Source organism: Pyrgilauda ruficollis, unplaced genomic scaffold (assembly GCF_017590135.1).
Source record: "Pyrgilauda ruficollis isolate IOZ18807 unplaced genomic scaffold, ASM1759013v1 scaffold9, whole genome shotgun sequence".
NCBI lineage: Eukaryota > Metazoa > Chordata > Aves > Passeriformes > Passeridae > Pyrgilauda > Pyrgilauda ruficollis.
The window spans coordinates 11,941,926-11,967,133 of NW_024531043.1; the positions used below are offsets into that span (position 1 = coordinate 11,941,926).

Here is a 25,208-nt window from a genome sequence, read left to right on the forward strand (position 1 = left end):
CAGCTTGGACAGGGCAGCAAATCTGCTCCCAGGAGCTCCACAGCTTGGACAGGGCAGCAAATCTGCTCCCAGGAGCTCCACAGCATGGACAGGGCAGCAAACCCCCTGCTCCTCTGCTCCCAGGAGGGACTGACAGGCTGCTCCCAGGTGGGCTGTGCCCAGGAAGCTCCAGCTCATTCACTGGGTGATGCCAGGTGCATCCTCCAGCACATGGGCAAAGATGGGAGGAGGAGGGAAAATCCACCACGGCAGCTTCTCCAAACCTCACTGATTTAAAAATAAAAAATTGAGGGGAAATGAAAAGACAAAAACCCTTCTCAGCCTGGTGTTATCAAGCAGAGGAAATGAGACTTCTAAAGCTCCCATTCAGAGAGGAGTGGGGGAGAGAAATCCCACTCCAGACGCACTTGAACGAACAGCTTTTGAAATGGAAATGTTGCTCTTCAGAAACATTTAAATTTCCTCCTATTGCCAGGGAGGAGGCAGGAGGCTGAGGAGGAGCAGGGACTCCTCAGCCACACACATCCCAGCGGGATACGCACAGGGCAGCCCTGTGAAGCAGGGGTTTGTCTGGGAGTTAATCAGGATGGCACACAACATCAATATTGGGAATTTGGCTTGAAGGGGAATCAAATTTAGAGGGGAGGGAAGGGAATGATTGAAGACAGCTCTATTTAACCACTTCTGCTGCAAGTGAGATACACTTAAAGGCAGCAGCTCACACTCCCCCTCCCTCTCTCACAACCATCCCCCAAAATTATTTTCCCCAAATCCCAGAGACTGAGCTGCCTACCGAGGAGGAGATTGACTGATGGAAAAAGGAAATGCAAACAAGATCTAAAATGGTTTGAGCAGCAGCTGAGCTGCGTTGTGGGACAACCCAGACCTCCTCTTGTATGCAAGAGCCACTGTACCAAGCCAAGGCTCCCAAGAACTCTCCCAAGACTCACAGCACAGGATGAGGAGTCCCAGGATGATGTCCTGGATGATGTTCAGCCCCAGCAGCTCCCGCTCCAACTGTGTCAGCTCCCCAAACTGAAGTAACTGCTCCTAACGGAAGCCAGCGAGCTGTGCCTGCCAGCTGCATGTCACCACCTCGCTCCAGTGTCCTCAGGGTCACTACTGCAGGGTCTGCCTGTGCTCTCAGGTGTATGAAGCAGGACATCAAATACCTCTCAGCTGTAAAAACCATGAGGGACAAAGCAGGGACAACACCTCTGCTGCCTCTCCACTGCATGAGGAATCCACCAGCAGCCCTCAAGGCTGTATAAAGCACATCCAGTGAGCATCCCAAAGACCCCACGAGCAGCTCTGGGATGTGGGACACAGCCCAGCACGGCCAGTGCTGACAGGAGCACGGGTGGTGCACAGCCCCGTCAGCTGCACCATCCCTCAGAGCCCGCTGTGCTCAATGCCTCATTGTTCTAAAAATTGTGCAGACACGTGGAAGGGGCTGCCTCCACACTGGATGCTTGTTTGAGGAGCATTTTGCTTGTTTGAGGAGCCATTTCCTTCGCTGCTCTGCCTGGTTTTCCATCAGGAGGTGGCATGCCGTGGTGGCAGGTGGGGACAGTGGCAGCCAGCCCCAGCCCATGGGGCAGGATGGTGGGAGGAAGCAGAAACAGCATCTCCCAGCACCAGGAAACACAGCAGGATCTGCTGCTTCAGATCTCAGCTGGCAGCCAAGCCCTGCACCTCAACAAGCCCAGGAAAACACACAACACAAACCTTACGTGGGAGTTTTGGGTTTATGTGGAGTTTTTTTTTTTTTGCCATAATAACCCTGCCCCCATTCAGAGCACAGATGGGCTCAAGGTGCTGGGAGCATTTCAAACGCGTCACACCTTCGGCATCGCTCAGCCCTGCCACCAGAGCAAGACTGGCCATGGAAAAACCAAATACCAGCAAGAGCATGGGACAGAGCAGTTCCCAAAGGCCCAGAGCAGAAACACCACTTCTTCCTGGGAATGGCTGTGGGACTTGCTCAAACCACAAACCTTTCCCAGCCTGTTCCTGCAGAAAACCATGAAGCACCTCTGCTTCCCCAGACCAGGGAATTACAGAGAAACCTGAACACCTCAGCTCCCATAGCAAGAATAAGCCCACAGTGAATTTGTTATTATCTGTTAGCAAAGCAGCAGCTTCCCACCAAGGCTGGAATTTCCATCTTGGTTTGGCAGGCACAGGGCTGTGAAATGATTACTGTGTTTACTTTTCCTTTGCTAACTATAAAATCCCATTCCACTGCCCTGCCAAGAATGACTGAAGCTAATAAAATTCAGGCATTTGGAAGAAAGCAATAATAAACCTCCCTTTTGGGGCCTTTATGATGAAATTTCCCCACTCCAATCAGCGATTATGCTGCATTCATGAACACTAGTGATGTCTCCAAGTGCACCCAGATTGACTCAAATCAATATTTAGCTTTGCTCGAGACTGGGAGTCTTTCTCCTTGTGGCAGCTGAAGGCAGAATCACTGAACAAGGCTAGAAGAAGCCTTTGAAAAAACAGCTTACAAGAATAGGAGGCAGCATATATAAATATATAGACATGTATTTGTGTATATATATATATATATGAAATGTAGGCTTTTCATTTACCTAAAAACCTATAGAAAGTATACACACACGATTTCACAAATTTACAAATCTCTCTCCAAATATACTGAAAGCCTTTCATATAATGCACTGTATATCTTTATGTACACATACCTGCCTATTCTGTAGGAGTTTTTAGTGTTTGAAAGCCTGCAACGTTCCTGTGTTTACATCTGCCACTCTGTCTGCTGCCGAGGCAGAAACACATTAGCTGCTGGGGGCAATCTGTTCTACATCATACCTGAGATGGCTGCATGAGATAAAATAACACAGAGCAGAAAACCAGCTCGAAATAAAAGCCTGTGCTTGGTTTGGTCACGTAACCACGTGTGACAGCTTGACCTGCACGAGGCAATGGCTCTTTTTTAAGCAGCCATGGGAACAACAGCGTCCAAAGTGGAGATGAGAAGGCAGAAAGGATCACTGCTGCTCCTCAGGAACAGCATAGGAGGAGAGAAATCAGACCCTGTTGGGGCACTGACCAAGCACGTTGCTCAAAGCCAAGCCCAGGAAGCATTACCATGTAGGCAGAGGAGGGGAGGCAGTGCTGTGGCAGCAGAGAAATCCACTGTGGACACGTGCTGGAGCAGGATGCTACGGGCTCTGCAGCCCTGGGAGAATCCCTCAGGATGCAGCAGAGGACTGGGAAACACCACAAGCACTGCCCATCTCCTCCTCTCCTGCTTGGCACTGCCAGAGGACAGTGCTGCTTCCTCTCAGGAAAGGGTACCAGGTGCAGGATTAAGGCCAGATGAAGGCAAGCAGAACCTGGGCAGAACACTGGCACCCGCCAAAAATGCTCTGTCAGAGCACTGAGATGAGCAAAGAGTAACTAGACAGGTCAGGATTGCAAGGAGGTGGTTCAGGTCATTTCATCCCACACTGCTTCTCCCCAACTAGTTCCTACTTTTGCTCCACCAAACCTGGGGTAGGGCAGAGCACACGAGCCAGCTCTGCTGCTGGATAAAAGCCCATTTCCAAGGACAGAGGGAACAGGCTCCACTGTGCTCTCGCTCCTTATCCTCCTGGAAAAAGGTGCCAAGAATTAGAATTACATTTTTCGAGAGCAGCAGAACAAGCCAAGGGCCTGTCAGCTTGTCCTAAAACAACCCCTCTCTGCTCTCCGAGCACGCAGCCAGCATTCCTGACACACACCAGCGTCCATGGCCCCCCGGCCCCCCCATGCAGCACGGGGCTGCAGAGCCAAAAAACCCTCAGTGTGCTCTGCCTAAAACACAGCCAAGGAGCTTTTCTGTTTAAAAAGCAAGTTTAGGTCCAAAAAGAAAGGAGGTTCTCAGCGAGTGATTTTAACTAGGCCCTCTGGCACTCGACAGTTCCTCTCTTGTTATGGATGCTAAGGGTGTTGTTAGGAGATGAAGCTCCACGAAGCACGAACGTGAAGTCACAGCGCTTTAGCAAGGGTTGTTGCCATGTTCAATATGTTATTACAGCTCCATCTCCACAGGCACAAAGAGCAGCACCTCGTCTCTGCCAAATCCATCTCTGAAATCACTCCCCCACTCCATCCCCTCCAGCAGCAGCAGGCAAACACCACTGATTGCTGTTGCATCTCCTCCACAGCTTCCACCCCACGCTGGGAAGGAAGGTATTAGCATGAAATACCCTCCTCCTCAAGACACAGCACCCAGAATCAATCTGATGGGTGTCACAACTCACTGGCTTTCGTTGTGTGAGTCAGGACTGCTGATGGGCTGCACTTCCCAGCCAGGGAGAAGTACAGTGCCAAAAATGTGCTCGGTGCTGTACGTCCACAGAGAAGTCACCCAAGCTGTTCCCAGGAAGACCCTTGGGTAGGAAGGGCATGCAGGATGCTGAACAAGGAGGGAGGAGCAGTTCAGCTGTGAGATGTACGTGCTTGCAAATGGGTAACAAGCTCCTGCTGCTTGGTCACCTGCACTAACTGGACAGATCCCACACAACCCATCCCAGGGTGTGCCTGGATCTGATGGGAGCTGGAGCAACGCTCCCTGCCCAGCAGCTCCCACACCCCCTCCCAGAACATGAGGGAAAAGAAGAAAACAGATCAGAAGAGACTACAAGGGAGGAAAAAACCAGCTAGGATGTTCTTGTTACCAGGACCAAACTCTTCCCTTGACTTTTATTCCAGGAGAGGAATTTTTAACACAAATGAGCACAACCAGCTGAGCACAGGCGAAAATGGTGGTTGGCACAGCCATCCTCACCCCACACCATCCTCATGCCCTGGAGACCAGCGTCAGTTCCTGCCATACCAGCACTATTTCCTAAATCCCACCTGAGGACTGACAAAGCAGCAAGCTAGCTCTCCTCTCTCCTGCACTTCCAGGACAAAACAGGGCACATTAGAGTTCTTGCTATCAGATAAAACGGATACATACAACATGTACAAACACTTCCTAGATGGAGAAGAAAAGTCTCCATGAATGCACACAGCACACCCAGCTCAGCACACTGCCTACTGCAAGCACAGAGCCAGAAATATTTCTTCCAATTACAGGGGTGAGGCACTCAAAGTCAGGGGACTTTCTTTCCCTCCAGCAGATCAGGTGAGATGTCGCACTGCGCGAGCCTTGTAATATTGACTGAGTGGAACAGAAAAGTCCAATTATGCAAATGATGAAGCAGGTTCCCAGAAGCAGCCAGCCTTATCACACCGTCCTTCGCCACCACTGTGGCTTGAAAGGCAATTTAAAAGGTTGTTTGGGATGTCAATCACCACAAACGAGCTGAAGAAGTGTGAAACAACCTCTGCTTGAGGCACCAGCAGTTCTCCTGTTGGTTTTCCAGCTGCACTGAGCCTTGGCCCTGCTCTCTGTGGCTCCAGGAGCATTGCAGGCTGGAGCAGACAGGGAAGGGGAGAGCCAGGCTGCAGGCAGCTCAGGGAAGGGTCAAAGGTTTTTACATCCTGCCTCTGGAATGTTTCTGCAGCCCATGAGGGTTTTTCCTGCCATACCCGAGTCTCTCAGACCACAGTTCAGTTCTTTGGCCACAGGAGCTTCAGCTGAGAAATGGAATAAAACCAGTTGTCTTGCAATCATGGTGCTCCTTTCCTTCGCCCCTCAGCCCAGGTCCAGATGGAGGAGCCAAACCTCTCACAAGGACTATGCAACGCCCAAAAGCATCTGTTTTTCAAATGAAACCAGCACAAATCCATGCATGGGATGGAGATTCCAGATACAACACTCCTCAGGCTGTTCCCTTGGCTTCCACACTGGTGCATGGCACGGGCTGCTGACCACCCCCTGCAGCCATCCTGGCACAGCGGGCAATGGAATGGACTGCCAGGCATGCCAGGAGAGCCACTCTGCTTGCACACCACAGAAGTGTGTGTTCACAGGCAGCTGAGCAGGGATTGACACACTGACACTCATCCCATCCTCCCATGATTTGGAAATTATCTTCAGAGCAGGGAGGGGAAATCCAGCCAGAAGTGTTTGTGCTGTGGCAACGTGAACAACGCAAATATTTCAGCTTTTAAATATGTTTGGAATGACAGAGAATGCCAACACGTCCCTCATCTTCCCAGAAATAGCTTTGAATCATTGCTCCCCTAACGTAAATTCCCCACCCCACCAAATAGGTTTTTTTTGCAACCAGATTTCTATCAGGCACAAGTCGACAGTGTGAGCGAGCACATGGCAGATGGGTGGGTGTCAAACACGTCACAGGAGGATCCTGCTGACTGCACAAGCCCAGCTCCACTCGAGCTGCTGGACTCAACAACCCCACGCCACTCAGTCCTGAGGAGTGCCCAGTCCCACTGGCCCAGCTTCAGAGGGAGAGCCCAGCTGCAAGGAGAGTTAACAAGAACTGCTGTGCTCTGCAGGGGAAGGAGGACAAAAGCAGGAAAGACGTAGGTGTGTTTGTACCCGCTGAAATTGTTTCATTTCACTGCTCAGATCTGAGGTTAGAGCTGCTTCTACAGAAGTCCACTCCTCCAAGAAGCGGCGGGGAGGCCACACAGCATGTGGAGAACCCCACAGTCCTCAGGACAAGGAGTTCTTCTCATGGCAGAGTGTTTGAGGAATTTCATTTCCCACAGGGCTGGTCAAGCCAAGCACTGCCACAGGTCTCTGCATCTCACTTGGGTTCTGGATAACTGGGATGGAGCTGGATGGAGCTGGGATGGATAACACGGTGCTGGCAGCATTGATGTGTCCCCTGGACATTGGTGCTACCCCAGCTCCACAGGATCCCTCTGCCTGGGCATCCTGCAGGGCTGGTTGGCAGCCAGATGTGGGCACAGCCACAGCTGGCCAAGGAATCATCTCCCCCTCTCCCAGCAGAGAAACCAGAGCCGCGCTGTCTCTCAGTCCCCGCTTGCAGACATTCCGCAAAAGCCCAAGAAACAAGCCCAGAGCTCTTTTGCTCAAGTGAAAAACAACCTCCCGTGGGGAAGGGAGAGCCCCGAGTGATCCCCGCTGCACACTCAGAGGCTATGGGAGGACACACACCCAGGGACGGCCGACGCTCACAGCTTGTTCCACTCTCCAGCCCCTCTGCGCTATTGTTCCACAGCAATAAATCACGGGGAGGCGCTGGAATTCCGGGCTGTTTCCTACAGGAGGGAGCCTGGGGTGCCGGAACCGAGCTGCTGCCTGGCTGTGCCTGCTAATTCCCCCGGTGAGCGCCGTGCTGAGCCCTGCTCGCTCCCACGCATCCCGTCGCAGCACCACGGCTCTCCCGCTTCAAAGCGGCGCTGCGTGTCCGCCCCCTCCGCTCCCTTCCCCCAGCCCTGGATTACTCAATTAGAGATTATGCTTTTGCCAGTTACCTCCAAGCCAACTGGGGCCTCTGCCAAGGTCAACACAAGTTCCAGCCAGTTTCATTAATAACTGCGAGACCAGCCCGCTGGAAACTCTGAGAGGTTAATCCCAGCAACAGATCAATGTTCCCATAACAAAGCCACGGAGCAGAAACGCAAGTGGTGATTTACCAGCCAGCCCAGCTATCTGTGCTGGGAGCTGTGGCACTGCTCCTCCAGCCCACACCAGGGCAAACCCTGCTGCCAGGCACCTGAGCCTCCTGCTCCTCTCCCCTGGTGCATTTGTCAAGGGATGGAGCAGCTACCAGGGACCAGCAGTGCCAAGGCACGGGCCAGCGAAGGAGGAGGAAGCCGAGCTCCCGAAAGGCCTTTCTGCTCTCCTTGGTGCCCTGCCAGCCTGTGGCCAGGGCAGGAGCTAGCAGGCTGGCCAAGAGCCTTTTCCATCCCACAGCCTGTCTTCCAGGAGTTCATTGTAAATTGGGCTCTGGAACGGGCAGCCAGTGTGAAATTTGGCATGTACGCTGCTGGCTTCAATGCATCATTAAAAAGGCATTTCAAATGTGTTAATTCCTCCTTTTTCAATTAATTGCTTTTAAAGCTGCATTGATATGCATGAAAGCAGAATACCCTCTGCCCTAATTTCTGTTTTGCCATACCTATTTCCTGACCTTAGTGCTGTCTTTTCCAAGACTACCCCCCCACACACATACTTTTCTTATTCCATTTTTCAGTCCGTAACAAAACAAAAATGCTCATGCAGAAAGGGAAGAAATGAAAACCTTTGCACAATGTAAGGTAGAGTCCAATTCTTAACAACACATGGCTTCTTAATTGCCTTTTTCCATCCACAGTTGTTAATTATTTTACAAAAGAGGGAAGTGGCATTGTCCCTGTACAGATGGGGAAATCTGAGACAGAGAAAGGGGAAGAGACTTACCCAGTGACCAGCAGCCTGCCAGGGCAGATGGCAGCAAGGTTCAGGTTTCCTAAACCTCCACCCAGCCCCATTCCCGTGGGATTACATGGCTCCCTGTCAGTGAATTCCTGTTGGAGCAATAGGCCACTCATAAGTGCAGCCAGCCAGCCCTTGCAAGGGGCCTGAATGCAGATCACAACTGACTCACATCCTATAGGAAGGAGCAGCAAACCACGTATGTGGTGGGAGAGCAGCCTTAAAAATGGGAAGAAGAACAGTGAAAGCACAACAAGAATAAGAAGAGATGGCAGGGGAGAGGCAGGATGAAGCTCCAGCTCTGGAGAGGGGAGAGTAGGCACTGACTGACCAGATGTGCCATGCTCACCATCCCTGTGAAGCAGGATCACTGGCAGCACAGTTCTGCATGTGTGTGCAGGGACAGGGATTGTGCACATCACCCTGGCCTGCTCTGGGGCTGTCTGCTTCACTCCTGGCTGCTGTTACCTGAGGGAGGTCCACGACTTTACTGGAAAGAAAGCAGAAGCCACTGAGGGTCCTGGGAACCAGCTCCTGCCTCTCTGCCAAAAACACACCTGGCAAGGCCACATCATAGCAGCTTTTCCAGTGAATCCCACATCCAGGCTTGCAGTGACTGAAAAAACAGCCCTGCTTTAGCTGTTCTGGTTACTGTCAGCCAGACAAAGGGAGAACCTTCCTGGGGAAAAGCATCATCCCCAGCTGGCACAGAGGGCACAGGGTTTCATTTCTTCCCAGAGCCATCCAGCAGCAGGAACCCAGGACCACGGCACTGAAGCAAGATAACACACAACAGCAGGGAAAAAGATGTTGAAGTGGGGCAAAGCAGGCAAGAAAACAACCTTCTGCCTCTGGCTTGCAAAGAAACACCAGTGTTTGGGGATATGAGCAGTGTGAGGTTCATAAGGAAAGGTAGTATCTTTTACTTATCCAAGTGAGATTTAGCTGAAAGCTGCTGCTTTTGAAAGGCACGCTGCCCAAAAGTGTGTCTGTTTTCTGCAGGGAAAATGCACTGATCCAAGAGCTTCTCCTTACAGCCTTGCCTGGAGTGAGGCTGCAGTGATACTGAACAGGGCTTAAGGGGCCCGGCTCTCCTCCTGTTTGGGAGAGGTAGATGAGGAACAAAGGACATGAGAAATCCCTTTCTCTTCAGGGGAGGAAAAATTCTGAAGCCTGTTAGCAGCAGTTGCCCCATCAATTGTCCTGTCTGTGTTCAGAGCATGGATTATGGCTCCAAACAAAGGCCTTGGAAATGTGCAGGTATGGTGCTGACTTCTCTCCCCTGGGCTGAAGGTTGGTAAATCCAGTTATCAGTGGTTATCAGGGATGCGCTAAACTTATATCCCATCACAGACCTGATTCTGCATCTCGGCTCAAGGGCTGCTCTGAAACCAGGAGAGACCAAGACGTATCCACTGCCCAAGAGCAACTTCCATTACATCCACATCCCCTGGGACAGCCAGGCTGGCGCCCAGAGCGTGTAACCAAACCCTTACTCTTTTTATTGAGGGCTTTGTGGAGCTCTTACTGTGCAAAAATGAGCTCAATCTGCAAAATCACCATGAAGAGCAGTCCTAGCACTATTACCCCAGTGAGTAAATCGAGCTCCTCCCCAGGCAGTGACTGCAGCAATGAGGAATGGGGTAACGGGTAAGGGAACAACTCCTGGGATACTCTGTCTAAACAACCAGCAGTGTGTTTAGCAATACTGGCCTCACGTGGTGCTTCTCACCCGAAGAGCTCACCCAGCTGCCAGAGCTGCCCTAGATAAAGTATTGAGTGACTTCATCAGACACTGAGTCAGCAGCACAGACAGAACAGCAAATATTTCTCTCCAGCTCTGGTCACTGGGACGCATGTCCTGCCACCATGTGTGTGCCACTGCTCCCTCAGCACAGAGACTCTCAGGAAGGTCTTGATCATCTGTCCTGGAGGGTGATTTCAGAGCCCAGGGCTGAATTCAGCTGTGGCTGGCTTACTGTGGGTGCAGGAAGAGGTTCTACCTGTGTCCCCAGCCCAGATCTGCCAGTGCCTAGAGCTGTGCCCAAAAAGCAGCCTCAGCTCTTTGCATTTCCCCTGGACCCAGAGCAGCTCCTCCAGCATGCTGAGGCTCAGAGCAATGCACACACTGGCTTCAGGAGCTTTTCCACCACCTTAATGTCCACCACCAGCAGTTTACAGACTACTCTGAGGACAACTGCTCAGGACTAACACCAAAAGACTGCTATCAACCCAATTTCCCAAGCTGCAAAGGCTGATATATCCTGTGTTCCAGACCTGCCTTCTGCTCCCAGCCACTTGAACAGCACTGAGATCATCCAGTCTCACAGTGAGCTCCATCAAACCACTCTGGAAGCAGCTCCTGCTAGTTTAGAGCACCTAATCCCAGCTCCACTCAGGCTCTCACCAGTCAAGGACACCACATTTTCTTCTTCCTTCCAGACTCTAAAATTACAAATGGCTCCACTACAAGCATAATCTTGTCTTGCTGAATTGCATCTCAGCTCTCTCTCTCTTTCATTAACCAATGTTTTAAGTCCCATAAAATGCATGTACTTCTTGGAAACGTGTTACAGACTGACAAGCAAATGCAGCCCCTGAACTGATGAACTAACTCCTCAAGAGCAGCTCTGCCTATTAGAACAAATAGTTGAGACAATCCATGGTTTTCTGGTGAGAGGCAGAACAAAACTGCTGGTGGGAAGGAATAATGCGAAGACAGAAAAGTCATCCTGGTATCCTCATATCTTTGGAGAGGGATATTTTTTGTTTTGTGGACAACAGTGCATCAGCCACCCAAACAACATCCCCTGAGAATGCTTCAGAGCCTTCAGGCCTCCCTTGGCATCTGAACTACTCCAAAGTTAAATACCCTTCTCACTAAAGAGGTCAGAGGGATCTCAAGTAAAGCCCAGCAGTATTATATGGATAAAAAATGTCTGAATATCCCAGCATTCCCAAGGAAGAGCTTTCTTGTCTGTGTTATTTCAATCAGCTCCCACAGGGACACAACAAACCATCCCCATCTTCCTGGCTATGAATGTGACTTCCCTTTCAGTTCACTGAGGGCTTGGGCAGTTCCCAAGCCCAGCCTGCAGAGCTGCACCAAGCATCAGAGCCTCCAGCACATTTATCCAGCAAGACTTTCCTGCCAACCAGGAGCATGTCCAAACTGGAGGTAAAATCAAATACAATTTACCCCAAGAGAAGATGAAAGTAAATCCAAACAGGCACACAAGCAAGGGATTTCTCTTTGCAACATTTATTCCATGCACAGAGGGGACAATTGTAAGTAAACGATTTGCTTTGTTAAATGAGACTGGGACAAGAGAGGCTTTCCTGGGGAAGATTATATTAAAGAACCACCAGAAACCGATTCCAGCCCTTCAAACACCAATATTAAATAAAGAGATGTGATAAATGAGAAGCGTCAAGTAAAAATCAAATCAAGGCAGCGTATCCAGAAAAGCCAGACATGACCATCCTTAATTCAGCCTACAGGAGCTTCCACGTTGTTCTGGTGCATCTAATAGCCCAGTAAAAAGAGCCCAGCACTGTAACAGTTATGGGGAAAGCTGATATGCTTCCATTCCCCCAAAGAGCTCAGGGAAAACCATCCAGTACCTCCCAGCACTGCCCAATGCATTGGGAACCACAACCTGCACTGAACTCAGCAGCAGCTCAGAGCCTCAAAGGCAGCTCCACGCAAGCCCAAAATGCAGATTTCCCACACCCAGCTGTGGCTCAGCCCCCAGCAGCCCCTTACCTTTGAGAGGTCCTCGGTGCCACCCTGCTGGCTCTGGTTGAGGAGAGGCGAGTGCCTCATCAGGGGGTCCTGCAGCAGGTCCAGGCGTGGCCTCTTGCTTTCAATGAACTCCAAGTCCGACGGCTTGGTCAGGTCAGAGAGATAGGAATGGCCCTCGGTTCTCAGGTGCAGCTCCTGAGATCTGGGGACAAAAATAAAGGAGCCTTTAGAAAAGAAACTACCTCTGCTCTCCCCTGCTCCACGACTGCAAACCACTCAAGAACAGGGCTGTTTTCCAGAAGGATCCACGTGGGGAGCCAGGTGGCCCTGCACTCCAAGATCTCAGGTCCAAAACCACTCGAGGAGGACAGGGCTCAGTTTTCCAGAAGGATCCACGTGGGGAGCCAGGTGGCCCTGCACTCCAAGATCTCAGGTCCCTGCAGACCCACAGGCACAGCCCCAGAGCTCGGCTGCTGTCCACGTGCTGGAGCAGGACAGCCAGCACCCTCCAAGGACAAGGGGCCACCCTGCTGTCCCCCTCCCCAGCACCGCTGCTGTGTCACCTGGAGAGCCCTGCTGTCACCTCCTGTGCCACCATGCAGTGGGTGGCTGTCCCTACACCGGGACAAAGCGAGTGAGGCTGCAGGTCTGAGCCCTCCCTGTCATGACACATGGGTTGGGCTGGTCACAAAAAGGCAAAGCTTGGCAAATCCTCAAATCTATCCCATAAATCCTCCTCTGCCTCCAAGACCAGGCAGAGCCCCCTTCTGCCACATTTGGCTTGTTTAGTCAAAGGTACCTGCCTCAGTGTTTATATTTAGTGTCTTCTATAGGAATACCAAAGATTATATGTTGGAGAAAAAATGCCTAGTCCTCCATGGCTAGACAGCAGGGATTTATTTTTCCAGGATGGGGGAGGAAAGAAAGCAGCCACATGTAGTTGCACGTCTCTGACACAGAGCTGGCAGGCTGTACAGGCACATTATCCAGAGATAACTGCACCAACGAGTCACATCGAGCTCAAACAAACACCTTTTACCTGTTAAATATGATGCAGTTGGTAATACCTGGAGAGTGGGCTTGGTGTTGGTTTTTTTTAAACAAATTGTTGAATTTTTTTTGTACTTCTGTCTTCCTCAGCAGGATTCTCTTGTGGGGATTGTAAAGGGATCCTACAAAAACACATTAAACCTTTTACTATGCCCTAGGATCAGCTTTGCTGCAGCAGCTCCAAGGGTGTGTTTTTAACACTTCAGGCAGAAGTGTCCCCTAAAAAAAAATAAAATTAAGCACAAGAGATTCAAAGCTTGTGAAAAAACATGGTTTGTTTTTTTTTCTTTTCCCCTTAAACAAGATTTCTGCAATTCTCCTGAGCTGGTGGTTAAGTGTCTTCCCCAGTTAACAAACTCCAACAAACTTAACAGTCTTTAAGCTGCTTGAAAGGGAGGGAGGAAGAGCAAGCCTAGGAGACAGGGGCTCTTATGCCTTGCTTGACCCCCCCCAAATACTGCAACTGCTGACATGAAAAATCTCAGGGAAGATGGCACAAAGGGAAGGATCCAGAGTGCCCTGAAGCCAGCAGCTGTAATGGCTCTGGCTCACACCCAGGGAGAGGATTTTGTAGAAATCCACGCTCTCAGAGCCGCCTGAGCACTGCCCTGTGCCCTCCCCTGCAGCAGCATGGCCAGCTTAACCCAGCCCCAGGGAATCAAGATAAAACTGGGAGGGTTATTTTTTAATTAAACATCAACAGCAGGCACAAAGCACATGCATGCCAAGCTCTGCTGCTGTGGGTTTGGCATCGGGATCGGGCAGCAGCTTTGCTGCTGACACACAAAACCAGAATCTGGCTCATCCTCTTCCTCCTCCCCAGCAAAAAGGGGACAGGGGAATGAGGAGGCTCCAGCACTGCCTTTGGTGCTCCAACATCCCAGACAGAACGTACAGCTCACACAGCAAACCCTCCAGAGCTGAACAGCCCTGAAATCTGGCACTGAAGCACAGCTCGCTTCACCTGCAAACACTTCCACGCTGAAGGAGCCTCAGCTTTTCCCAGCAAGCCCAGAAACCTCTCCTGGCACCTCTCAGGTTTCCTGCTGCCTGGACCCAGCCCTTCATGCAATCCCTGCCTGCCCACAGCTGCATGCCAGCATTTCAGGCTCTGCTGTAAAACCCATGAACAATAAGCAACTGTTGAGCTGGGCAGGTGCTAAAGTATTCCAACACCCAAGGCCCTGCTCTACTGAGGCAATTAAAAATCAGATGTATTTATTTTTCCCTTCTTCCCCCTTTTTAAGGCCATATTACCAAGAAGCTGCTAATTGACAAAGGATGGCTCCAAGACCTCTGCAGTTGTCAGGAACTCGACACAACTGCTGCACTCAGAAAAAAACCAAGGATTCTGAAGATAAGAGCGCCACAGAGCTTTACAAAGGCAGTTACTCACAGCAAGGCAGGGGCCACGCCAGGGAAAGCAGCTGCAAAGTTATAAGGTGCTATTTTATTTCCATTTCCACATCCACTGGAACAGCTATTAACTTTATCCACTGGAATTTCCAGCCGCTCCCGAGATTACTTTGCCCAACACAACCCGCTCAGCCTGTCCTGGCTGCAAACACAAATGCTTTTGCTTGAAGCCTTCACACCTTTCACTCCTCACATCCACACCTGCAGCAAGCTCTTTACAACAGACTTTTATACAGCAAAGATGCTGCTGTCAGTGCAAAAAAATGACTCTGCCTGAAAAGCCCTCCTGTTCCATCGAGTTTGGGGTTTGCTGCATTTTCCAAAGAGTTCCCACCCATCTGGTTTATTCCAGAGAATCCTACTTTGCTGAAGGGAAATAGTGTTTTTAATTGCATGTGAGTTGTGCATAATTAAACGAAGCAAAGCAAATGCCAGCATTAATTATGAAGTGGGACAGGTTAGTCTTCACCTGAGTCGTTCACCACAAACACTGAATACTTCAGAGAAGCAGAGCAGCCTGAGACGTGCTGACACACAAGGCTGGGTGCCCAGGGTTTGCCCAACTTCCAGCCACCCCCACACATCCCTGCTCAGGGTAGGTCCAGGTCCAGAAGACCAAGATAACCCAAGATGAGACCTTTGGTTTATTGCTAACCCGACAAAGGAATCGCACCCTCCCAGCTGCAGGGCTGTGTTACTCATTCACCGGGGCAGATTCCTCAGCAGACTCACAGAGGGTGGAAGGAAGGCAGGAGCAGATAAGATCCTACAGCAGTGTGGGGGTATCTGCAGCTCACCCCAGCAAGTGTACAAGATGGGCTGAAAACATGGGTTGTCTGGTAGCTGGCTATCAAGGAATCAAAGAATCCTCAAGGCTGAAAAAGACCTCTAAAATCACTGAGTCAAATCATTAAGCTGAGAGCTGGGGAGAGAGGATCAGATGAGATATCCTGAGCTGCCCTTGGCTGGGACTTGAGCAGTCGTGATGAGATTTTACCATGAGGGATCTTACTTGTACTTTCCTGAAGCCAAATCACTGGGAAATGGGCAAGCACAAACTTTTCAGGAGGCCAAAGTCTCTCCCTCCCCAATGATCCACTGTCTGGCTCCTCAGACCTTCCCATTTCTCTCTCAGCAGAGCAGCAGCAGGTGGCTGCAGGAGGAATGATGCCTAGTCTGCAACATCCAGCAAATGCAGCTGGACCTCCTGAAGCCTCCTGCACCAAGGGCTCAAAACATCAGCAGCTCCCACCAAATTCTCACCAGGAACACACTTTAAGTGTTGCTCCCATCTGCAAATACTGTTCCCCACACCATGGGGCCAAACAACATAACCAGGCTGGAAAACTGATTCTCAGTGTCTCCTGGAACCAGAACCAAGACAAACGACAGCCTTGCTGAGGCTGTTTATTTCCTCCAGCTGAGATGGTTTGGTGGGAAATTGTCTATTAAAAAAAAAAAAAAGTTCTAAAAAGAGTATCCAACCTCCACAGGTACAGACAGACAATGAAATGCTTTTGAGAAACAGTAATACAGAAAACCAGTGGTGTTGAAGTGAATTATTTATAGCCAACGCTAAGATTTGTCAGAGGTTTCAACAACCCCCTTACGGCTAATGAGAGCCAGAGTGTGAGACTGGGCAAATTGGGACCTGTTAAAGAGAGAAACTGGAGGCTTTGTAGGACCAAACCTGCCACCAGGCACCTACAGAAACATGTCCAGGACCAGCTGATATATTCCCTTTGTCATGTAGGTGGGGAGGCAGATAAACCACCGTGACTTGATGGGAAGAGCTGCATGTCTGGGCGGGAAGATGGAGCTGCTCCCACGCCCTCAGCAAAGTCTGCCAGCAGCAGGACTGACTCTTCCCAAGCCAAAGGTGTGGGACAGCCTGGAGCAGGATGCTCAGCTCACCATGTGGCCCTGCTGAAGGAATACCAGGTCTTCAGGAGCTCTGACCAAGCACCCACGTGCACCCTCGGGATGCTCGGGCTGTGCATTCCCACACAAGGGCAGGGAGCAGTGGCTCGGCCGCCCTGCTCAACCCCTCAGCCACCTTCTTCCAAGCCAACTGCAATTTAGATAAGAGCAGATGCTTTATTTAAAACTTGCATACTGAAGATCCCCCTGAATTATTCATGGACAGGACCAGCAGAAGCTTTAACACAATGGCACTGCCTCACTCAAGAGGAAGAGAAGGACCATTTGTCTCTCTCCACAAGCTCCCCCACACATGCATTCTCCAGGCATCCAAAACTGCAGCCTGCCAGTAAAACCCTCTTAGCAGTCCTGGGTGGCTGGAATATCCTGAACCAATGGCTTCAGAGACTTCCCATGCCCTTGGCCATCCTCCATGTCCATCCACGGACACGCCAGGCAGCCCACGCCAGAGCTTGCAAGGTAAGGCTTGTCCCCAAGTGCCCCCACACCAGCATCTGCCCTCTCCAGATGTTGTTTTCCTGTGTTCAATTGTGGGGAAGAAAAAAACTACAGCTCCTGGTACATCATTTCCAGTGGGAGAGACACAGATATATGGCTGTGGGGATTTCAGCCGCACCGCCGCTCACTCCTGAGAAAAGGATCACCTTTAAAAACGGAAACTTAATTAAAAACCATAAATAAAACCAAATTGGTCGTGCTGTTACCTTGGGAGCAGCTGGTGCCATTTGGCCCAGCACAGATGAAGAGTGAGAGCTGTGTGTGATTTCCAGCACCACGCATGCTGCCCCAGCTTCCCACCCCTCCCCGGGCTCCTGGGCCAGCAGGATAAATCCCAACAAGAGGCACAGTGATCCTGCCTGCTCTCCATGTGCCACACTGCACATGGCTACCTCAGATGGCTGCAGAAACACAGCAGCTGCTTAATGTATCCTAAATGTCACCCTGCAGATCCACACTGGGCAAGCTCTTCAGACTCCTTGTGCCTGCTAAGCAGAAGGGCTCTGAAAGAGGAGCATGGCCTCCTGAACTGGGAAAATAATCTTCTATGAAAATAGTGACTCATTCAGGATAAAGGTGGAATATAGTGTGTTAACACACATACCATTTATTCCATTTATTTACAGCCACATTTTCTGCCAGAGAAGCAGAGAGAAGTATCCACCCCGGCATTCCCGCATTAATATGGAACCTTGCTCTAAAATCCTAACACATATGAAAAGTTAGAAAAATCCAGTTCCTTCATTTTTCAGATCACTCACCCTCTGGCACCTGCCATTTAACACTCAACCCAGTTTTTCTCACTTCTTCTGAGGACCAAAATATATATAGAAGAGGGAAAAAAGCCCTAATCCTTGTCACCTTGCCAGGACATTCCACTGCAAGTATTCATGGTACGACTTGTACCAACAGCAGATCCTGAAATACTTCTCTTCACTCCTGCAGACCAGTTGGCACAGCCAACTGAACAAGCTAAGGGGAAGTCTGCAGATCCTTCCAAGAAAAAGCCTGCTACCAAAAAAACCATCACGGAAAGCAGCACATCCCTGCAAAGACAGGCACAGCCAATTTTCCCTGCAGCAAGAGATTCAGAGTGGTTCAGGTTTTCCTTCCTTCTTCCAGCCAGAATGGCTGCATAGGGAGTTCAATTCTTTGCCCAGCCACCAAGGGGTGATGACAACTTTTGATTGTGATGTGGAGAAGGGCAGTCTGGAACTTCCCAACAAGCTTCTTGCTCAGAAGCCCTAAAATGCGGGACCATCTCAGCATTCCATTCCTTCCAGCAAGTTACCACTTGACACCTTTTTGCCAACAACACTTGATTCATCCTAAACATATTGTGCCCATTGTGCTTCACCCCTTGTTTCCTTTCCACTGAATCACAACTAACCACCATCCTGGTGGCTACAGCAAAACTGCAGCCAGGAGAGGCTGAAAGCTTGCACAGCTGTAGGAAGACATCCAAGCAAGCCCAAATGATTTCTGTGGGATTTTGAGCATCCCCAGGGTCAAGCCTCCAACACCACATGTAAAGACAACCTGCAGAGGCTTTAGAGATCTGTCCAAAGGGAAGGTAAAGCCAAAATAGGGGATATCACCCAAAAACCTGCAGAGGCTTTAGAGATCTGTCCAAAGGGAAGGTAAAGCCAAAACAGGGGATATCACCCAAAAACCTGCAGAGGCTTTAGAGATCTGTCCAAAGGGAAGGTAAAGCCAAAATAGGGGATAACACCACAAAAGCAGCACATGGAGTGAAGTGAATCCCTGCAGTTTCCAGGACAGGAAGGCAAGCAGCAGCCACTCACCAGGCAGGTGGGCTCAGAGGAGCTGGGGCAGAGCGGCACGGGGGCTGCACCCCTGCAGCTGCAGGCTGCCCTGGGTGAGTGCCAGGCACGGTGGTGATGGCAGGGCAGGGATGTCCACCTGGGAATGCTCACAGGGCTCAGTCTCCAGCGCTGTCAGCCTGCCACATCCCACTTGCACCAGACTTGCAAGCTGATATCCTTAAGGAGCAGAGTGATCCTGGAAGCGCTTCAGCCACCACAACCAAGAGCAGACAGGCTGCTTCCTCTGAGCTCCTGAGGCAGCACAGGATTGGAAGGGCTCCCCTCTGCTGACACTTGCTCCAAGGGAGGATTGCCACGTGCCCACCATCCCTGAGTGCCAGCTGGGCTATCAGGCAGGGAACCACAGCGAGGGTCTTCCTTTCAGACCCAGCACACCCCTGTGCTTCCCTCTCCTCACCCCTGTGCCGTGTTGTGGATGTTGTTTGCCTTGGTCTCCCTCCTCCCAGCCCCTCATGCTGAGAGCCAGCTGCCTGTGCTCGAAACCATCAATCCCAGCCCAGGAACAAAGCCAAGGCTCTGAGCCTGCCAAGGGGACTCAGCTGCAGCCACGGCTGCCATCAGCACCCTCCCTCATCCAGGCTCTGCTCTGCACCAGGAAGAGCCACAGCTATTTTTTGGGGAGGGCACCAGTGACCAACCCAACCTGCTCCAGGGTCTTGGCCCTGGAACCCTCAGCCAAAGGACTCCTCTTACAACACAGCAGGAACTGTGTTACAGCAGCTCCTCAGACCACCAAGGTGAGCCAGCAAAGCCCCCAGAGAATGGATTTCTAAGTGTAGAGCTTGAAGATGCAGAGAAACAGCAGCTGGCTTTGAAAAGCAGACTAACACCTCTCCAACCCCAATGGTACCCAATCCAAATCACCCCAATGACTAATTATATTGGATTGAAAATTTCTTTACAATTTCTTCAAACATCCCCTCCTCTTTTTGCATCCCCAGATGCCCCCAATAATTTGCAATGAGTCTATGTCCCAGCATTCTGGCACAAGATGTCAGCTGAACTGAAGCAGTATTTTTAGCTTTACTACGCAGTATAATTTTTGCAAAAGTACTATTTTTTGAATGTTAAGGGGAAAGGGATTAAATGTAAGTTATTGAAAGAGTTTCTTTTTACAGCATGCCAAAACATCACCATTCAGGTTGAAAATGAGGTACCATGGTAATCATGTGGATGTTTAACATCCCCTGACAAATTTGATTAACATTTACCCACATTCATGTGACTGTCAACATAAAAATAAAGTCTGGGGACTTGGAAACATTTGCAAGCCAAAGGCAGATGCCTGGGTGACCACACCAGACCAGGCATGTGGTACAGCAGACACCAAGGTTTGCAGTTGGACTTTTTTTTAGTGATACAGAAAAACCAAGATACATTTTTTTTTTAAACAGCATATTACTGGAGAGCAGAACTGCTTCTCCATTTTGCAAACCATCAGCAGTGTGAAAAACAAAACCAGGCAGGAGCATGTTGCTGGGTCCCCTTTACCCATCTCCCCCAAATTTAGCTAAATCTGACCCAATTCCCACTTAACCGTGTTACTCTGTGATAAGAAATCAAAGCACTGAGAAATCAAAGCGAGCCAAGGCAGTGCAACATGCTGCAATAAATTATGGGTTATCAAAAGTGGCACGACCCTCTGTACGTGCAGGTGCCACAGGCATAACCCAGAAGGGCACATCCAGATGCAAAATGAACTTTGGAAGGTATTTTTTGCCTCCAAATTCTCACTGGTTTGTTTCTGCTGAGCAGCAAGCTGAACCCAACCTACTAGAAAAAGAGGATGCTCTCTGTATTTATTATGCATCCAGCACCCTGAGTTCTTACTCCTCTCCCCTCACAGTGATGATTTTAGAGGAACAGATTAATCTCTGACTCTGCACTGGTTTTATTCTTAGCCTAAATAATAAGTATTTAAATAATTGTTTTATGTGTATCTACTGTAGCAAGGCTCTTATTTCACTTCCAGGCCAGTTTTTTTCCCCCAAACCACTAAACATCAAATGCAGAAGAGAAACTGTGAGAGAGAGCAGAGTTTTGCACTGAAACAGAGAGTGAGAGTGATGTCCTCCAAACAAATCAGCTCCTGTGGTTAAAGCATGTACAGCATTCCCAGCCACAGCACTTGCCTGACTTGCACCTAAACCTCTGCCAACTTCCCATGGGGCTACAACAGGAAACACGGACACAGGGAGAGGCACGAAGGGAGCAGAGAGGAAAAAAGCAGCTCAGAGAAAGTTGTGAGGGGAATGCAGAAAGAGAAACAAAAACAATGAAAGCGGGGAGGAAGAGCAGCAGCAGAGGAAGCGGAGATGGGGGAGGAAATGAGCTCTTCTCACTCCTCCCTGCAGCCTCGGGAGCCACAGACCAAACCCGACCACACGGCTTCACTTCCTATGCTGAACAAGCCAACACAACGAGTCACAGACACGTGAAGCTCCACACAAGTGTGGGGGTGGTTTTTTTGTTGTTTGTTGTTTTCAAGACTTCTTTACAACGCACGACGGTCAAAGGTGAGGAACCAGAAGGCAAAGGCGCCATTGACTGGCAGAAGGAATCCAAACTGGTGGTCAGTACCCAAAATCAGCATCCCAATGCCCGGCTGGGTCCCTCCCAACCCTCCTGCTCCCAGCCCAGCCCTGCCCCAAGCCCTGTTTGGGGCAGGCAGGGAGCCAGTACCTTTCATTGCCCGGCTGGAACTCGGAGAGCAGGGACGGCCTCCGCCGCTGCGGCTGCATGATCGACCCTGGCGGGAGGTGGGAAGCGAAATCCCTGGAATGATGCTGGTACTCCAAGAGCGCCACGTCCTGCAGGAACAAACACAGCACAGCTCAGACTCCTGGGAACTCTCAAGCAAGAACAGAATAACTCAAAGAAACCCATGTAGATATTCCTCCTCTGAAGCGCTGGGCCACAAAGCTCAGTGCTTTGCCCTCCCCAGAAGGTTCCCAGTAACTCCCAGTTCCACAACGGGAATGGCAGCTCAGCCACTTGTTCAATCCGGCCTTTTCCTGGGGCTGCAGGCAGGGCTGGCTCCTGGGAAAGGACCCCAGCAAGCCCAAGCCAGCCACTGAGCACCCACACACAGGTTTTTGGCATCCAAGCAATCCTGATGACAGTTGTGAATCCAAGAGTAAGAACAGGTAAGAACAAAATTAAGTCACAGGATACTTTCAGCTTCAACAGTCCACACAGCAGCATGGAGAAGGAAAAAAAGGGGGGGAAAAGGACAGAAGAAAAATCACAAATGTTATCTTGAAAATGTTCCTTTAAACACAGCTCCCCTGGGCTGAGCTCAAGGGGTTTGAAAGGACAGTTTGCTACTTATTATGTGTACGTCCCTTTTGTTCCTTGACCCTTGGAGAGTACAGTACAGTATGTTCCTGATTTTAATTAAATAAGAAGCCCTCCTGCTCTGTGCCACAGACTGATTCCAGCAGCAGTATTTTAGGCAGCTACATTCAACTGCTATTTTTTATTTGCAGATAGATTCTTGACCAGCAGACTAATCATCTAATTAACTAAGACCTTCAGCAATGGCATAGAAAACCCTGTCACAGAATAACCCTGGTAACACTGACATACATTTACCTTAGAAGAACCAATTCCACCTGGGAGTCTATTTTTGAACAGTTCTTAACTGGAACAAGAAAAAAGCTTTAACTTCCTCAAAAATAAAAAAGGAATTTCAGGGTCTACAGGAAAAAAAAATAATAAATAAGACACAACATGCACACAGCTGAGGTGGGCAGGGGGGGTCTCAGCCCCAACAACTGCAACAGCAATTATTTGATCTGATGTAGAGAAGATCAATATGAAAGCTGGAGAATTGCCCCAGCAAGGTGAATGGCAAGCAAAGAATGGGTTTGGGAGCTTAAACAGCAACAATCTGAGCCTGGAGATGCCCTGTCCCAAGCTGGAAGTGAAAAGAGCAACCTCATAGCAGATGTCATGCTGTCCCCCAGCAAGTTGTGGAGGAGGAGTATCAAGGCCCAACATGTTTGGCCACCAAAGAGTAAAATGAGAGTTTTTCTGGAAAGCCAGGAAGAAATTCAGAGATTATAAACATTCAGCCTGGGAGAGCCAAGAAAAGCAGATCCCCTGCCTCCCATCCAACCTCTCTTGCACAAAAGCTGAAAAGGCCAAACATCAAAGGGAGGAGGAAGAGAATTGTGGTGTCCTATGGCCACTTCTCATGCCTAGAAAGCTGTGCTGGTTTTTGGAATCAAGTTTATTTCTCCCCACTGTCAGGCAACAGTCAAAGGGAGGAGGAAGAGAATTGTGGTGTCCTATGGCCACTTCTCATGCCTAGAAAGCTGTGCTGGTTTTTGGAATCAAGTTTATTTCTCCCTACTTCAGGCAATAGTGGTGCTGCTCCTTCTGTGTTCTGACCAATGTTGGGAAACAGCAGGAACCAGAGACCTCTGCCAGCCCTGAGCTCAGCCTCTGGGCCAAGGGGTGTCTGCACACAGGTTCTTGTGACATTAACAAGGACACGACTTGGACAGTGCGCACTCATCCTCCCAGGGCTGTCCTGCTGTAAATCCAGGTGTGTGGGGAGGATGCAGCCCCAAAAAGCTGCTTTTCCTCCAGCTCTGGAGTCCATCCGTGCAGGATGCCAGGGACAGAAGGTGCCATCACTCCAACCACAGATGGGACAAACACAGACTCTTGAGGGAGCCCTCAGCTCCTCCAGCCTGGCCAAAGCAAAATCCCTGCCTACAAACAAGCTTCCCCATGTTCACACTTGTCCTGATTTGAAATTAAAAATAAATATTTAAATAGAAGAGTGATGCAGCTCCTGACATCCACCTACAAAACAAACACATCGTGTCTGGGAAGACACACCAATAGGCCCAAAACCAGGACCATCACTTTCTGTGGGTATATAAACAAGAATTACCCGTCTGGGAGGCTCAAAGGCTGTGCCCTTGAGAAAAAAAAAAAGGCTCTTGCATGCCCCAAGAACCATCTGTTTTTCCTTTTCCCCTGCCCACACTCAGCTGAGCTTTTGCCTCCTCTAACCCCATCAGAAAATGGCTGGTGGAGCTCAGAACCTGCTGGCATGGCCTGAAGTGACTGACCTGCTCTGCCTTCCCTGTTGGCTTTTACAAGGAGAAAACAAAACCTAGAATTTAGCGAGGAGGATTAAAATTGACAAATTTCTGTGCCCTATGATGAACTGTTAAGAGGCACTGTGGAAGCCCTGGAAGATGTAGGTGGATTAATTGCTCAGAAAGTTACTCCAGTAAATTGCACTGTGAGCTGTGACAGTGTTTTTCAAATGCAAACACCAGAAAGGTTTATGAGTTGCCTTCAAACTGCCTGGTGGACTTGGCAGTGCTGGGCTGACGGTCAGATTTGATGATTCTATGGGTATTTTCCAATCTAAATGATTCTATGACTCAGAAGAGGCATCAATTTTCTCTAGCAGAGTTTTAAAGATATCTGCTGGGAGGCTCCTTGCTGCCAGCACCACTGCACCTTCCACACAGACACAGGAGCAGCACCCAGTGGGTGCCACCTGAATTCCCCACCACTGAGTCACACAGATGTGGTGTAGCCCTCACCCTGACCTCAAACTTCTAGCACCTGCTCCTGGGCAACTCCGAGACACCTGAAATAAAACAGCTAAAGAGCCCTGCAGCCCCAAACTACACGTTGCTCCTTTTCCTCTCCATTGTTTTGCTCAATTCTATTTTTTTTTGCTTCTCCTCTCCTTCTCTTTGCATCTCTTCCTGCCCTCTGCAAACCTTCCCCCCACCCCACAAATCTGCTGATTTGCCACAGCACCCTCTCCAGACCTTTCAATCTCCAGCTGCCTCCAGTGAGGACTTTCTCCCTTTTACATCAACTTTCCTGTTGTTCCCGGTGTTTTTGGTGCTCCCACATGGATGTACTTCGGGAGGCTGTGCAGATTTCATGAATTCAGTAAATGTCATGACAGAAATCAAGGAAGCAGAAAGACCATGGATAGTCAGGGGCTCTAGAAAATCAGATTTGGGGGAGGAGGCCAGCACTGCCAAGGCCAGACAGACACTGAGCGTGCCACAGCACCACCTCAAGCCACCCCAGCAGAGCAGGGCAGCACCAGGCAAACCTTAAATAAATTAAATGCTAAAGACCCAAAAGTGGCCTCATTAAAACACTTCTTCATGCAGCAGACTGAAGAGGTCTGCTTAGGCCCAGCCTAAGAGACTGAAAGCATCCTTTGCTGCCCACCAGGGAAGTTGGACACGTCCCTGCTGCTCCTGTGTGGGGTGATGGCAGGGAGAGCCAGGAAAGCACCCCCAGTCTCAAGGCTTCTGTGCTATCCCTTGATTTGGGAGTGCCAAGAACACTATTTCCATCCCCTTCCTGGTAAATCCTTCTACCCCAAATAACCTGAGTCTAC

The 25,208-nt window shown here is 50.0% G+C and overlaps 1 protein-coding gene across 12 annotated transcripts in view; it reads right to left on the reverse strand.

The window, feature by feature from the left end:
- Positions 1–25,208, reverse strand: part of NCOR2 (nuclear receptor corepressor 2) — a 228,437-nt gene that overhangs the window by 122,778 nt on the left and 80,451 nt on the right. For all 12 annotated transcript variants that reach the window (XM_041489089.1, XM_041489088.1, XM_041489080.1 and 9 more), the window contains exons 3-4: positions 21,494–21,621; positions 12,081–12,261 (exon numbers count right to left, since the gene is read on the reverse strand). In XM_041489089.1, the coding sequence (XP_041345023.1) occupies positions 12,081–12,261; positions 21,494–21,621 (309 nt within the window). The remainder of the gene's footprint in view (positions 1–12,080; positions 12,262–21,493; positions 21,622–25,208) is intronic.